This window comes from Zonotrichia albicollis, chromosome Z (genome assembly GCF_047830755.1).
Source record: "Zonotrichia albicollis isolate bZonAlb1 chromosome Z, bZonAlb1.hap1, whole genome shotgun sequence".
In the NCBI taxonomy this organism is placed as follows: domain Eukaryota; kingdom Metazoa; phylum Chordata; class Aves; order Passeriformes; family Passerellidae; genus Zonotrichia; species Zonotrichia albicollis.
Genome location: NC_133860.1, coordinates 20,301,861 through 20,314,170, shown reverse-complemented (window position 1 = coordinate 20,314,170; position 12,310 = coordinate 20,301,861). Strand labels below are relative to the sequence as shown.

The window sequence follows — 12,310 nt, the reverse complement described above, 5'->3', positions numbered from 1 at the left end:
AACCCTTGGCATCTTGACCTGCCCATTAGCAAGATAATATGCTTTCTGACTGAAAGCTGAACTTTCTGGTATGTGTACAGATGAATTTGATGGCTGCTAAACTGCTCTCCGTAGGGCCTGGTACATTGAATACAGGAAACTCTCTCCCCCCTTGGCCTTGTCTTTGATCATGAGCCACTACTCTGTGTGCTTTTATCCTGTATCTTTCTACTGATGCATACTGATGCATAGTAGATACCTCTCAAAAGTTCTTTCATTCTCCATGGAAAGACTGGTTGTGTTCTCCTTTCCCCCTCTTCTTTATGTTCTCTTGTTCTCTCTCCATTTCCTTCTTGCTTTTTCTTTCAGAAGTCTTCGTTATGTCTCCCACATTCACACAATACAGCTGATAACAGATATTACTTCCATCTGGAGTGAAGACCTAAAAATCTTGACTCCTCCCTTCCATTGTAACTAACTGAAGATGGAAACTGATCATCATCTGGTGTCCTATTCCATACAGAATATTGTTAGCTCAAAGGAATGTGTTTATGATAAGCAGTGACCTATTCTGTTTCTGGATAAGACAAGATTATCTGATAACACAGAACAGAGAAACATAGGGTCATCTTATAACTTGCTGTTTGCTACCACTTTCACAGCAGTGTGGTACTATTCATAGTTGTTTCCTGTGACAGTGTGAAGCCAGTAGCATGGTGTGTCTGCCACACTGTTAATTGCCGTCAAGCTAAGAGCTTTTATAAATTTAGAGGATGTAGTGTAAGTGTTCTTAAGGTACACTTACTTGGACCACAGGCTGGCATTAATTTTTTTCCTATTCCCATACATTAAGCTATGTTGTTGTCCTGGAATTCAGAATGGCACCAACTTCTTTAGAAAGCTGCTTTTAAAACTGGTTTTTTTAAAGTTCTACTTCATGGGTCGTAGATCTTTTGTCCCATACAGCTTGTTGTGGTGGATTTCATTTCAGGCATCTTCATGCTGAGTGAACTATTCTGCACCACTGAACAATGGTTAGATTTTGTCTAAGAAAGGTCTTAACCTCTCTTGAGGCTTTGCTCATTAGGGACAGCATCAGGGAGTACTTCTATGGATAGTCAGAGAATCCCAGAATGGCCTGGTTTGGAAGGGATCTTAAATAGCATCCAGTTCCAGCCTCCAGCTGTGGGCAGGAAGACGGTTCAGTGAGTTGGGTTGCTTAGATGTCCTTCCAGCCTGGCCTTGAACACTTCTAGGGATGGGGCATCCACAACTTCTCTGAGCAACCTGTTTCATTTTCTCACCACCCTCACTAAAGAATTTCTCTCTCATATCAAAACTAAAGCTCCACTCTTTCAACTTGAAGCCATTTTCCCTGTTTTGTCACTACATGCCCTTGTGAAAAGTCCATCTCCCTTCAGGTACTGGAAAGCTGTAATTTGGTCACCCTGAAGCCTTCTCTTTTCCAGGCTTAACAATTCAAATTCTCTCAGCCTTTCCTTGTGTGAGACCTATGGTCATCTTGGTAGCCTCTGGGCTGGCTCCAGCAGGTCCCTGTCCCTCCTGTTCAGAGGAGCCCAGGGCTGGATGTAGTGCTCCAGGTGGGTCTCAGCAGAGCAGAGCAGAGGGGCAGAATCCCCTCCCTGCCCTGCTGCCCACGGGGCTCTGGGTGCAGCCCAGGACACGTTTGGCTCTCTGGGCTGGGAGTGCCATGGCTGGGCCATGTGCAGCCTCTCACCCACAGCACCCCAAGCCCTTCTGGGCACGGCTGCTCTGGGGCTGCTCATGCCCAGCCTGATAGTGCTGATAGTGAGGTTGTTCCTACCCAGTGTAGCACTACCCAGCACCAGCACTTGGCCTTGGTAAACCTCATCAGATTCCCAAGGGGCACTTCTCCAGCTTGTCCAGGTGCCTCTGGATGGTGTCTCATTCTTCAGAAGTGTCACCAGCACCACTCAGCTTGGTGTCTTCTGCTGATTTGCTGAGGATGCACTAGATTCCTTTGTCTGTGTCATTATTGAAGATATCAAATAACACTGGTCCCAGCAGAGACCCTTGAGGGACACCACTTGTCACAGACGTCCACTGGGTCACTGAGCCATTGATCATTAACCTCTGGGCGTGACTGTTGAACCCATTTCTCATCTACCAAATAGTCTATGCAGTCGAATCCATCTTCCTCCAGATTAGATACAATGATGTTGCGGGGCTCTAAAGCCATGTCAAAGGCTTTACAGAAGTGTAGATAAGTTACATCTATAACCACCTCCCATTCACTGATGTAGTCACTCCATCATACAAGACCACTATATTAGGTTAGGCAGGACTTGGCTAACAGAAGTGAAGTTTTGCTGGCTCTCCTAAATCATCTCCCTGTCCTCCCTGCCACTTAGCACCCCTTCTAGGAGTATCCACCATGATCTTCCTGGGCACAGAGCAGTCACCTGGTATTTCACCTAACTGCCATGACTTTTCAAGTATCATGGAGAGTGATTTGTCTGTCTCCTTTGGCTCCCCTCCCTTTTCACCTAGTCCCATTCTGCTAGTTGTTCTGGCCCCGTGTACCTCGGCTTTACAAGCTAATATGTGGCTTGTTGGTGATGAAAATAGACTGTTGACAAAGAAGTGGAAATGTTGAAGGGATGACCTGAATCAGAGCCTCTTCTGTGAGAGTCATGTCAAGTCATCTCTTCATGCTTCAACTGGTTTTGCAATACCTAAATTCAGCTCATACCTGAGGTGTCTCTGCATCTTCATATCGCTGGATATGTAGTGGATGTAGTTTGTTGGTTTAGTCTGCTATGAGCTAGTTTGCTATCTTTTGCCTCTGGGAGAAAAGATGTCATGCTTTTGGGTGAGCTTAGAAATCCAGTGCAACAATGGAACTTTGTAGGTGTTGCTGAATCTAGATGTCCAGAAATTTTTCTTAAAATAAAAATGCAAATTTGTCTAGCTAGTTTTTGAATTTCCTGCTGCTAACTCGTTAACATTATTCCGTGTTGGAAAATAAGTGTAGTGTAGTGTAGTGCTTCTGTTTTTTTTTTTTTTTCTTCTGGATGCTGTGCTCTTTATATAAGAGCCTTTGATCCCATAAAACTTCTGGATGGTGTGTTCTTTAGAAATAAAGCCTTTGATCCTGTAAAAGATTGCTGCTTCTGAAACAACTTTACCTAACTCAAGAACAGTTTAAATGGCAGAAGTTTTTATAAATTACGTCAGATTAGAGACCATTAGCTCTTCTTAATGTCAAATTAACATTATGAAATGTTTTCTTGTAGTTTTCTCCCTATGTAAAAATAATTTTATATCAGTTTCTTTTATTGGCAAGAGTAGCCCCTACAATCTAGAGAAAATCTTTGGCTCAGAAAAGTAGTTACCTGGGATGAAATATTGAATTGTTTTGTCATCTTCCTTTCCCCCATCTGTATTCATTTCTTAGCTATTTTAATTCAGGTTTTCTATCTCTGTTTTTCTTCTCATTTGCTACTCTGCCTAGTTTAGGGGAGTTTTTCCTGAATCACTACTAACTAGTATTGTTTTCGTCTCTCAGAGGAGAGTATAAATTCACATTGTGGGGTTTTTTCCTTTTGTTTCTTATTGTTACATACTTCTTTTGGGTGTGTATAGCCACCAAAAAGACCCATGGGCAGAAGATATTCATAGAATCACAGAATATCTTGAGTTGGAAGGGACCCACAAGGATCATCAAAGTCCAGCCCCTGGCCCTGCACAGCACCATCCCCAGGAATCACATCCTGTGCCTGGGAGTGGTGTCCAAACACTTCTTGAGCTCTGTCAGGCTGGTGCTGTGACCACTGCCCTCTGGGTGAAAAACTTTTTTCAGATGTCCAATTTAAACCTTCCCTAACTGAGCTTCAGGCCATTCCCTCGGCCCTGTCACTGTCACCACAGAGCAGAGATCAGTGCCTGCCGCTCCTTGTCCCCTCACAAGGAAGATGTAGCTGCAGTGAGGTGCCCCCTCAGTCTCCCCCAGGCTGAACAGACCAGGCCCTTCATTATCCTTGTGACCCCCCTTTGCACAGTCTCTAATAGTTTAGTATCTTTTTTACGTTGTGGCACCCAAAACTGCCCCCATCACTCCGGCTGAGGCTGCTGCAGCGCAGAGCGGGCCAATCCCCTCCTTTGCCCAGCTGGCCATGCTGTGCCTGATACCCCCAGGACAGGGTTGACTCTTTGTTAGAGGCTTCACAGCTACTATATATTGCCATTAAAACGGAGTTTGCCCAAGATAGGTGTCTTCGGGTATAGCTGTGATCGTGTCGGGATGCCGGCGGTGCCGGCCCTTGGCCGCGTCCCTCGGCGCTGCCCCCGAGCCAGGCGGTGGCAGCAGCGCCCCGAGGCTCGGAGCGGCTGCGGCGCTGGGCACGGTGCTGGCCCCGGGGGAGGCAGGGGGAGAGCCCCTGCAGGCTGGACTCCTTCGTCTTAAGGGCTTTTAGCCAACTTAAATGATTCTGTGAGTCTGTGAAACAAGAATGGTCAGGGGGGAAAGAATGTTTCTGTGGAAAAACGATGTGGGAAACGAGGTTTTGTCTTGTTTTGAAACGTGGTTTCATGGATTTTGAGGAAAAATTTTCAGAAATTCTGCTTTTTAACAGAGAAAAATGCTGTGAAGCTAGCAGTGGAACACCATTAAAGCCTTTATAGTATTTCTTAATTATTAAGTGTGCCATGCTGCTTTGTTTGTTTTCTGAAAACACATGGAGTGGCTGACGCAGATCACTTGTTTCCCCTATGCTTCTAGGATCTTGGTACAGTTGCACAGGTGTACATGTTAAGTATTGCTTTTATTCTCTAGAAGTTCTTTTTCCTTTATACAGAAATGCTCTGTGGGAGTACTTAGCGTGAATGCGAGAGTCTTAGAAAACTGACAGAGATTTGGGGTTTTTTATCTTGTTGGGTTTTTTTGTGTTTTTCTTTGTTTGATTGGTTTTTTTGTGGGTTTTGGGTGGTTTTTTTGTTTGTTTGTTGGTCTTTAATTAAGAAACTTGGATTACGTTTACTACCGGGTAAAGTGCTATCCGAAATCCTAGTCTGAGTTAGGAAAGCTTGCTTGAGAGATTGTTAGGCCTAGTACTGGTCCCCTGTGGAGATTAATTTCATTCCTTGTGCAGAGAAAAAATGGCATTGTACAAAGTCCAGCTTGCTGCTGCTTTTGGATCCAATAAATAAAGATATCAGTAACGTACTCAATTTCAATTAAACAGTGTGCTGATTTAAAGTCAAAAGAGCTGTAATAAATACTTCCTAATGTAGAAAAATATGATTTCATTTCAGATGCATCTTACACAATTCCTCAATACTTTTTTCTCCCTTACACTTTTTTTTATTAGTTTTTCATCTATTTGGCAAAAAGCTTTGTGATGGTTAAAATACAGACATTCCTCTAGTAGCTTATCTCTGAAAAGTCTTTCATTGCGCTATTATGGACTTAAATATTTATTAATTTTCTTTTTTTGTTTTGTTTTGTTTTTCAGGAAAACTGCAAGAAACTTCAACCAACCTATGTGCAAAGCTGCAAAAACCACTGTAGTGGAGGTAGGGAATTGAAACCTAGTAAGCCCTATACTGGTATAGTCAAAATACCCCTATACCTTATATGGTATTCTGGAGGCAGGCTGGGGGATTTCAAATCAGGGTCATTGGTCTAACTCTCTCCTTGGATTGCCTTCTCCTGACACTGTGCTCTGCTTTGGTAATTCTTTGTTGCTGTACAACTGATGCTGAGCAGGACTTTGTGTTTGCTGTGATCAGCCTTTGAAAGGGAAACAAAGAAGAGCCTTCAAATTTGTTAAATAAAGTAATTCATGGATGAAAGGGGAAAAGAGTAGGCTTAGGCTCTGTTTGAGAAGATTCACGTAAGACTTTATGCAAAACTTCTTGAAAATAAAATCAAGTACATAACAACATAGATTAGGCAAACCACAGAGCTATCACAGTTCTGGTCTCTAAAATGTAATAAATTACATAAATATCAGTCCATAATAAGATACAGACATTTGGCTGTGTCTTGAGAATGAGGATGAACTAGCTGATCTAGAAGTTTCTTCCATTCTTTTTGCCCTTTTTCTTTGTCTGAAATGAGAATATTTAAAAACATGAAGCAGCCTATTCTGAAAAAATATTGGTGCCTGGAGAGTTGCTAAGGCATAGCAATATGTAAAAGATAGACTGCTCGCTTAGCTTTTTCTTCACTCTCTGTTAAGTTTTTTTATATGCCTAATAAAAGCTAAGTGCAGTTTGGCAGTAAGATCAAGACAAACTCTTCTGGACTATTTCTAGAAAATGGTTTATGGAAGAGGCTGTTATTTCTTCAGGGTTTTTTGTTTGTTTTGTTTGGGGGTTGGCTTGGGGTTTTGTCTGTTTGTTGTTTGTTTGTTTGTAAGATGTTATTTGGAAAATATATTTGTTATATAAGCATCTCTGGATAATACATTTGGGAACTTTAGTTATTTCTTTATGCCTTACAGAACTATCACAAAAAATACCATTATATTTGCCACGACTTACAGTGCCAATACAGCAAAACATTCTCATGTTTTGTTTTTAAGAAAGGTTTGAAGTATTTTTCTATCTAAAAATTAAATAAAGAATCTTTTCTTCTAGACACTTGTCCTTTATACCTTGCTCAGTCTGGCATTTAAAGAATTTAAGTAGATCAAAGCCTTCCACCTACATTCCATCTCTTTCTCTCTTTCTGCTCTTCTATCCATGTATGATAGGGTAGAATTTTCTTGTCAGTGAGCAGCTGATGTGACATCGTTCTTGCTGTAATTCCATTTATCAGTTGTTAGTAGATCTGCTGTGAACTGTGTCCACTGTGAGTCTTACTGCATTTTCAATACCATTTAAAAAACTGTCAATCTTTTTGCAAGATGCGTTATTAATATTACTTTGCAATTCTGCTTTTTATGGACAAATTAGATGAAGATACAAAACCACAGATTTAGGACAAATATTTTGAACCATCCTTGACTTAACTTCTAAATGTCACTCTTTCAAAGTGGAATTCAGAATGTTGTGTTTGGGTGTAAGTGTTAAAACCCAGGGAATGAGAACGAAATATCTCTGTATGGTGTCTAGTACATCCTCAGCATTGAGCAGTTTAAGTTGTCTTAGCTCATCAATAGGGAACTGAGGCAACTAAAAATTTTAGTTAAAGTTGGTCAAGGCTGAAGATTGAAGTTCTCAAACCCATTTACAGGGAGAAGAAAAAGGTTTGTGTGGAGTAGTAATTCAGATACTGTCTTGGCAGGAGGGATTTCCAGATTCTGGTGCTTTTCCCAGCTCTGTTTCTGTAACTGACTGAACATTTAACTGAATTTAAGCAGACAGCTCTAGTACCTAGGAGTAGAGACTTGAAGCCAGCTCTGGTCCTTTTCATCAAAATAGTTGCAGGTCAGGCTTGTCTTCAAAGATAAAGTGATTAACTGGGGTTTTCAGGATTGTTTCCCACTTGCTGAGATTTACTTTAGTTTCTGATCATTGATACAAATATGGAATGGCATTTGACATTGTAAGATACTAATGAAATATAAACTGCTGGAAATCCAGTCTCAGGGTATCTGTGAACTTGTTGAAAACAGAAAGTTAACTGGAAATAACATTTGTTAACATGTCCTGCAAAGTTAACCTGGGGAGATTTGAAATCTGACATGCCTACACAGTGAAGGACTTTTTTTTCTTTACTTAATGCTGTTTTTCTCTAGTTTTAGTCTGTGGGGTGTTTTACACACCCTTATCTAAAGTACAGACAGACACTTAATAATTGTAGCAATTCAGAGGCAGACAAATTCTGTCGATGTGAAGGATAAAAGAAAAGGAGATAAGAAATAAAACCCCCCCACTTCTCCGACTCACAGACTGATAGCTATTGTTTGCTTAAAAATTCTCCTGTATTGTGAGAAGCAAGATTGGCTGCACATAGTGGTGTCTGAAGAAGGAGGAAGTCAGACTGTTACCTGTTATATTTGCAGTGAAGACATGCAGTGAAGGATTACTGATTTTTAAAATGGCAGATTAAACTTTCAGCCTTGTTTATTTTGAATAGGGAAATGGTCAGAAGTACCCAATCAGTACTCATTTTGGGATCAGAAATACATTGATTGTAAGCTTCTAATTAAATGCAACAAGTGCTTACTGATCTGCACAATTTTTTTTAACTGTTGCATGCATCTCTTTTGTTTATCTAAGTGAGAGGGAGTAGAATCTGCTGTCAAGAAAATAAGGATGGGTTATATGAGGAACAGATAACTGTCTATAAAAATCTAACTGTGCCAAGTCCAGTGGAATTTCTACTTTAATTTGAAGGTGACCCATTATTAAAGGTCAAAAAAAATCCCACTGTATTGCATGATTCCTGTTACTTGGAAGTTAACCTTTGCAGAGACAAATGCTAAATAATGTTGGTAGCATCAGTTTTTTTGGCTTTATATACAAATAAAAGTGAAATGATGCAGGGAGTTCATCGCTTCTCACTTCAGCTTGCAGAACTTGCAGAAGTTAAGCATGCAGCTAGACCTGTAGCTTTGTTTGAACCTGAGCTCTCACACACATGCTCAACCTGAGGTTTTCAGGTTGTTTTTTTCAGAGCTATAAACACTTTCCTGCTCCTGTAATAAAGATGGGAGAGTTGAGAAATTGGCCAATACAAAAGAAACTCAATGGTCAGAAGTTACATACAAGCCACCAGCCCTTGTAAAGACTGAAACAAAGAGCATGGCCTGTGAAAAAACTTGAGAGCTTGTGTGATGTTTAAGATGTGGTAGCACTTCCAACGCTGTTGAATGAAGGTGAAACTGAATTGAGGAGGTGTCACTGCTGTCAGGACCCTCAACAGAGCCATAGAATTTTGTGATGGGAAATGAACTGTGAGGCAGCTTGGAGTTGCAGGAAGGCCTCTTGGATGTGTGCCTAGACTCCTAGGGTTAGGGCTGTGATAACAGAGTGCTTCTTAACATGTGTATCTCCCTGTAGAGATGCCTCTGACCAGAAACCCACTGGGACTTTGGTAATGACACCTCTTTTTTAGGGAATTGGGGCTACCCAAGTCACAGTAGAAAGCACGGTGTGACCTTGCCAGATGTGGTGTCATGATAACATGGGAAAGGGTGATATAGGCTTGGGCTCCTGCTTTCTGCCACAGAAAAGAGTACATAAATGTCTGTAACTGTCCCAAATGACCCCAAGCTCTATCTGTTTTCTTTTTATTCTCTGCTGTGATACCTACTGAATATTTTTCACTGGTGAAGTGGTTTGAGAGCTCAGCCACTGCCACCGTGAAAGTGTTTGGTAGTGGTAATGGTCAATATGTTTAGAAATATTTATTGACTGACTGTTTGAATATCCAGTTTGAATAATTTTCTTGTTCAGATCACAGAAGATGGCTAAATATATCTCCTTGGGTAAATAACATTTACACCTCAAATAATATCAAGGGAGGGAAAAAAAAGAGAGTGTACTTTCTCATAAAAATGCATTAAATAAAAATCATTAAGCCCTGCATTTTATCTCTGGTTGCCTAGTAACAACACAGCCACATCAGTGAGCACCATTTTCTCAGGTACAATGAACTGCGTGGCACTAAGGGACAGAATCAGACTAAAATAAGCTATTTGTATCATGTTATCTGTGCTAAATCATGGCATTTGGTTTTATTGAGGAAACTTGAAATGAACCTTTTTTTGTGTGTATGCCTATACCTCCAAATGCTTGTAACAATGGCAAAACTTTCGTCACATGCACAGCTCTTTTCTGAAAAACTCTTCAAGATTTTTGCGCAGTGACAGTTTACTATGGAAAACCTGTAAGTACCACTTTAAAGTGAAACGATAATCTAATAGAAACTTTTGTTACCTGGATGCTCTAGCCATGGAACTCAAAAGTGAAGCCTGGTAGAGAACAGCTTTGGGACAGGCACAGACTTTTCATTAGTGTGTGTTTCTGTGAAACCACAGTTCAGAATAGACATAGAATAGAATTAAATAGAAATAAATAGACACAGATGTAGAATTAAAGTTCTGTTCAAATGCTGTAGCCACTGAGCTTTTGTGTTGCTATAGCTTTTGTTGATATTATTTAACTGCTCAATGATGAGTCTGTGTGTGTTTAGGCAATGGTTGTGAGGGAGCGTCCCATGGATCTGCAGTGGGAGAGAGGCTTTTTTTGAGAATCCCATTTGTCACAGGATGGATGCTGAACTTCTTAGTCCTGCCACATTACCAGCTGCTTTTAGCACAAGTGACAGTAGAATTCTAGTTGCCATAATATGCTCCTATAACACATTATATATATAAGTGTGTGCATGCATATATATGTGCGTGTGTATATATAAAATAAATATATAAAGCTTTGTATCTTGAATATGTAGGTAGGTAGTCGGGGCTTTTGACTGCATAAGTGTATTTATGTGCGTAGGCCTTGGCTAAATCCTGAGTCAGGGATGCCTGTGGGTCTAAATTTAGATAACCCAAATATTATGTATAGACATTACAATAACCTTTCCCAGAGGAATCTTAGTTGAAAGATTTGAGTGGACATTTGAGGGAGAGCAACTTTGAAATACAAGCTCCTGATTCTTCTAAAGTGTAGAAGGGAAAATAGCAAAATATCAGGAATGTCTCTTGGGAAGACTCATTTCATAGACTTGGATTGATGAAACCTTTTGGGAGGTATAGCAAAGAAGAAATGAAGTTAGGGAAAGACCATGTTAATGAGTTTGAGAATAAAATTTTCCAATGTGGAGGAAGTATTGGAAGAGCAATAGGAGTTTGACCTTGATCACAATCATTGTAATCTCAAACACAGAAAAGAAACATGATGGAAAGTGAGATCCAAGCTCAGATGTCTGAGACTAAGCATTACCAAGCCAAAGCAAACCAAAAAGCTTAAGCTTCTAAGAAATATCCAGCCCAATACAAAATAAAGAATACTTGAAAGTAGCAAGAAATCTTTTTAAGAATACGTACATAGTTGACTGGGAGACCAAGAATACTTCATTCACCATTCAATGAAGGGACTAAAATTATCTGTGCAGGTTACAATGAAGGCTGAAGAGCTTAATGCCTTTTCTCCTACGGTTCTGAGCAATGTTAACAACCAGTTTGGCAGCCATAACGATGCCAGTCATGGAAAGTTAAAGAGCAAATCAGAAAAGGATTGGAGTTGAAATTCAGGGACCACCAGTATTGTTTTGGAAAATCAGCTCCTAGAAACATTTACACACCATTGCCACAACAATTTTAGTTTCCCAAAAAGAATCCCGCTCCCAGACTTGAGTACTCTTCTGTTGGTTTTATTTCTCTTCAGTGTATTTTGTTCCTTGCTTCTGTGTGTGCATGTGCTTATTATAAACAGAACAACAAAACATTTGTACAGCTGTGGCACAGACCCTTTTAGAATTATTAGAAAAGTACTGGAATATAAGTAGTACTGAGCTAGAAGGTAGTTCATATGGTAGTTGTCACATTTAGCTTACATGTTTCTGATGATGTGATTATTGGAGTGTCTTCTGCCAGGCCAGGAGTTTGACTTGATGATCCTAATGGGTGCTTTCCAAAACAGCATATTGTATTCTGTGACTGTTCTATTCTATGATTTCATGGGAATAAACTCCTTTGATATTTAATTTTGCAATGTGGGGTTTGTGGATGTTTTTTGTTTGGATGGAGTTTTATGTTGGTTTTTAGCTGTTGTTTTTTTATTTCCTGGTTGTTGGGGTTTTTTTCCTACAATTGCTTTTCTTTTATATATAACATCTAATTAAATGGCTTCAGATTTGGCACTTTGTTGCTCAGGTAGTGAATATTAAGTAGTTGAAATTCATAGCAGATCAAATTGTTGCTGACTGCTGTTCAGGTAATTTTACCTCCTTATAATACACTGCTGGAAGATTTGAATTTGTTTTTTTTCTTTTATCTGTCCCTTATATTTTATTCCTTTCTAACTTATACTTTCTTGAATGTGTATCATGAGTTTTCTCAGCATTCAACTTCATAAGTTCATTGCAGATGTGAATGTATTCTTCAATGAAAAAAATTCCTTTTATCCTTGTCACATATGTTAAGAGCAAATATGACATTCAATAAGAACAAGAAAAAGGAAGCTCGCAGTTGATCAGTAGATACTGCAGATTGCCAGGAAGTAAGTGTGCTGGAGAAACTGATGGAAAGCCTCTGTTTGCTTCTAAAGCTAAATTTAGAGGGTTTTTCATAACATTTTATAGAAAGCCTCATAGACTGTGCATTTGAAGTATATTTCACTAACAGTACTCGAGTCTTCTATCATGAGAATTTGAAAATTAAATTTAAAATGC

At 39.9% G+C, this 12,310-nt stretch overlaps 1 protein-coding gene across 1 annotated transcript in view; it reads left to right on the top strand.

Annotated features, from left to right (window-relative positions):
• The window catches only part of OXCT1 (3-oxoacid CoA-transferase 1), an 88,830-nt gene that overhangs the window by 23,885 nt on the left and 52,635 nt on the right, over positions 1–12,310 (top strand). The window contains exon 7 of the mRNA XM_005488828.4: positions 5,475–5,535. Within this exon, the coding sequence (XP_005488885.3) occupies positions 5,475–5,535 (61 nt within the window). The remainder of the gene's footprint in view (positions 1–5,474; positions 5,536–12,310) is intronic.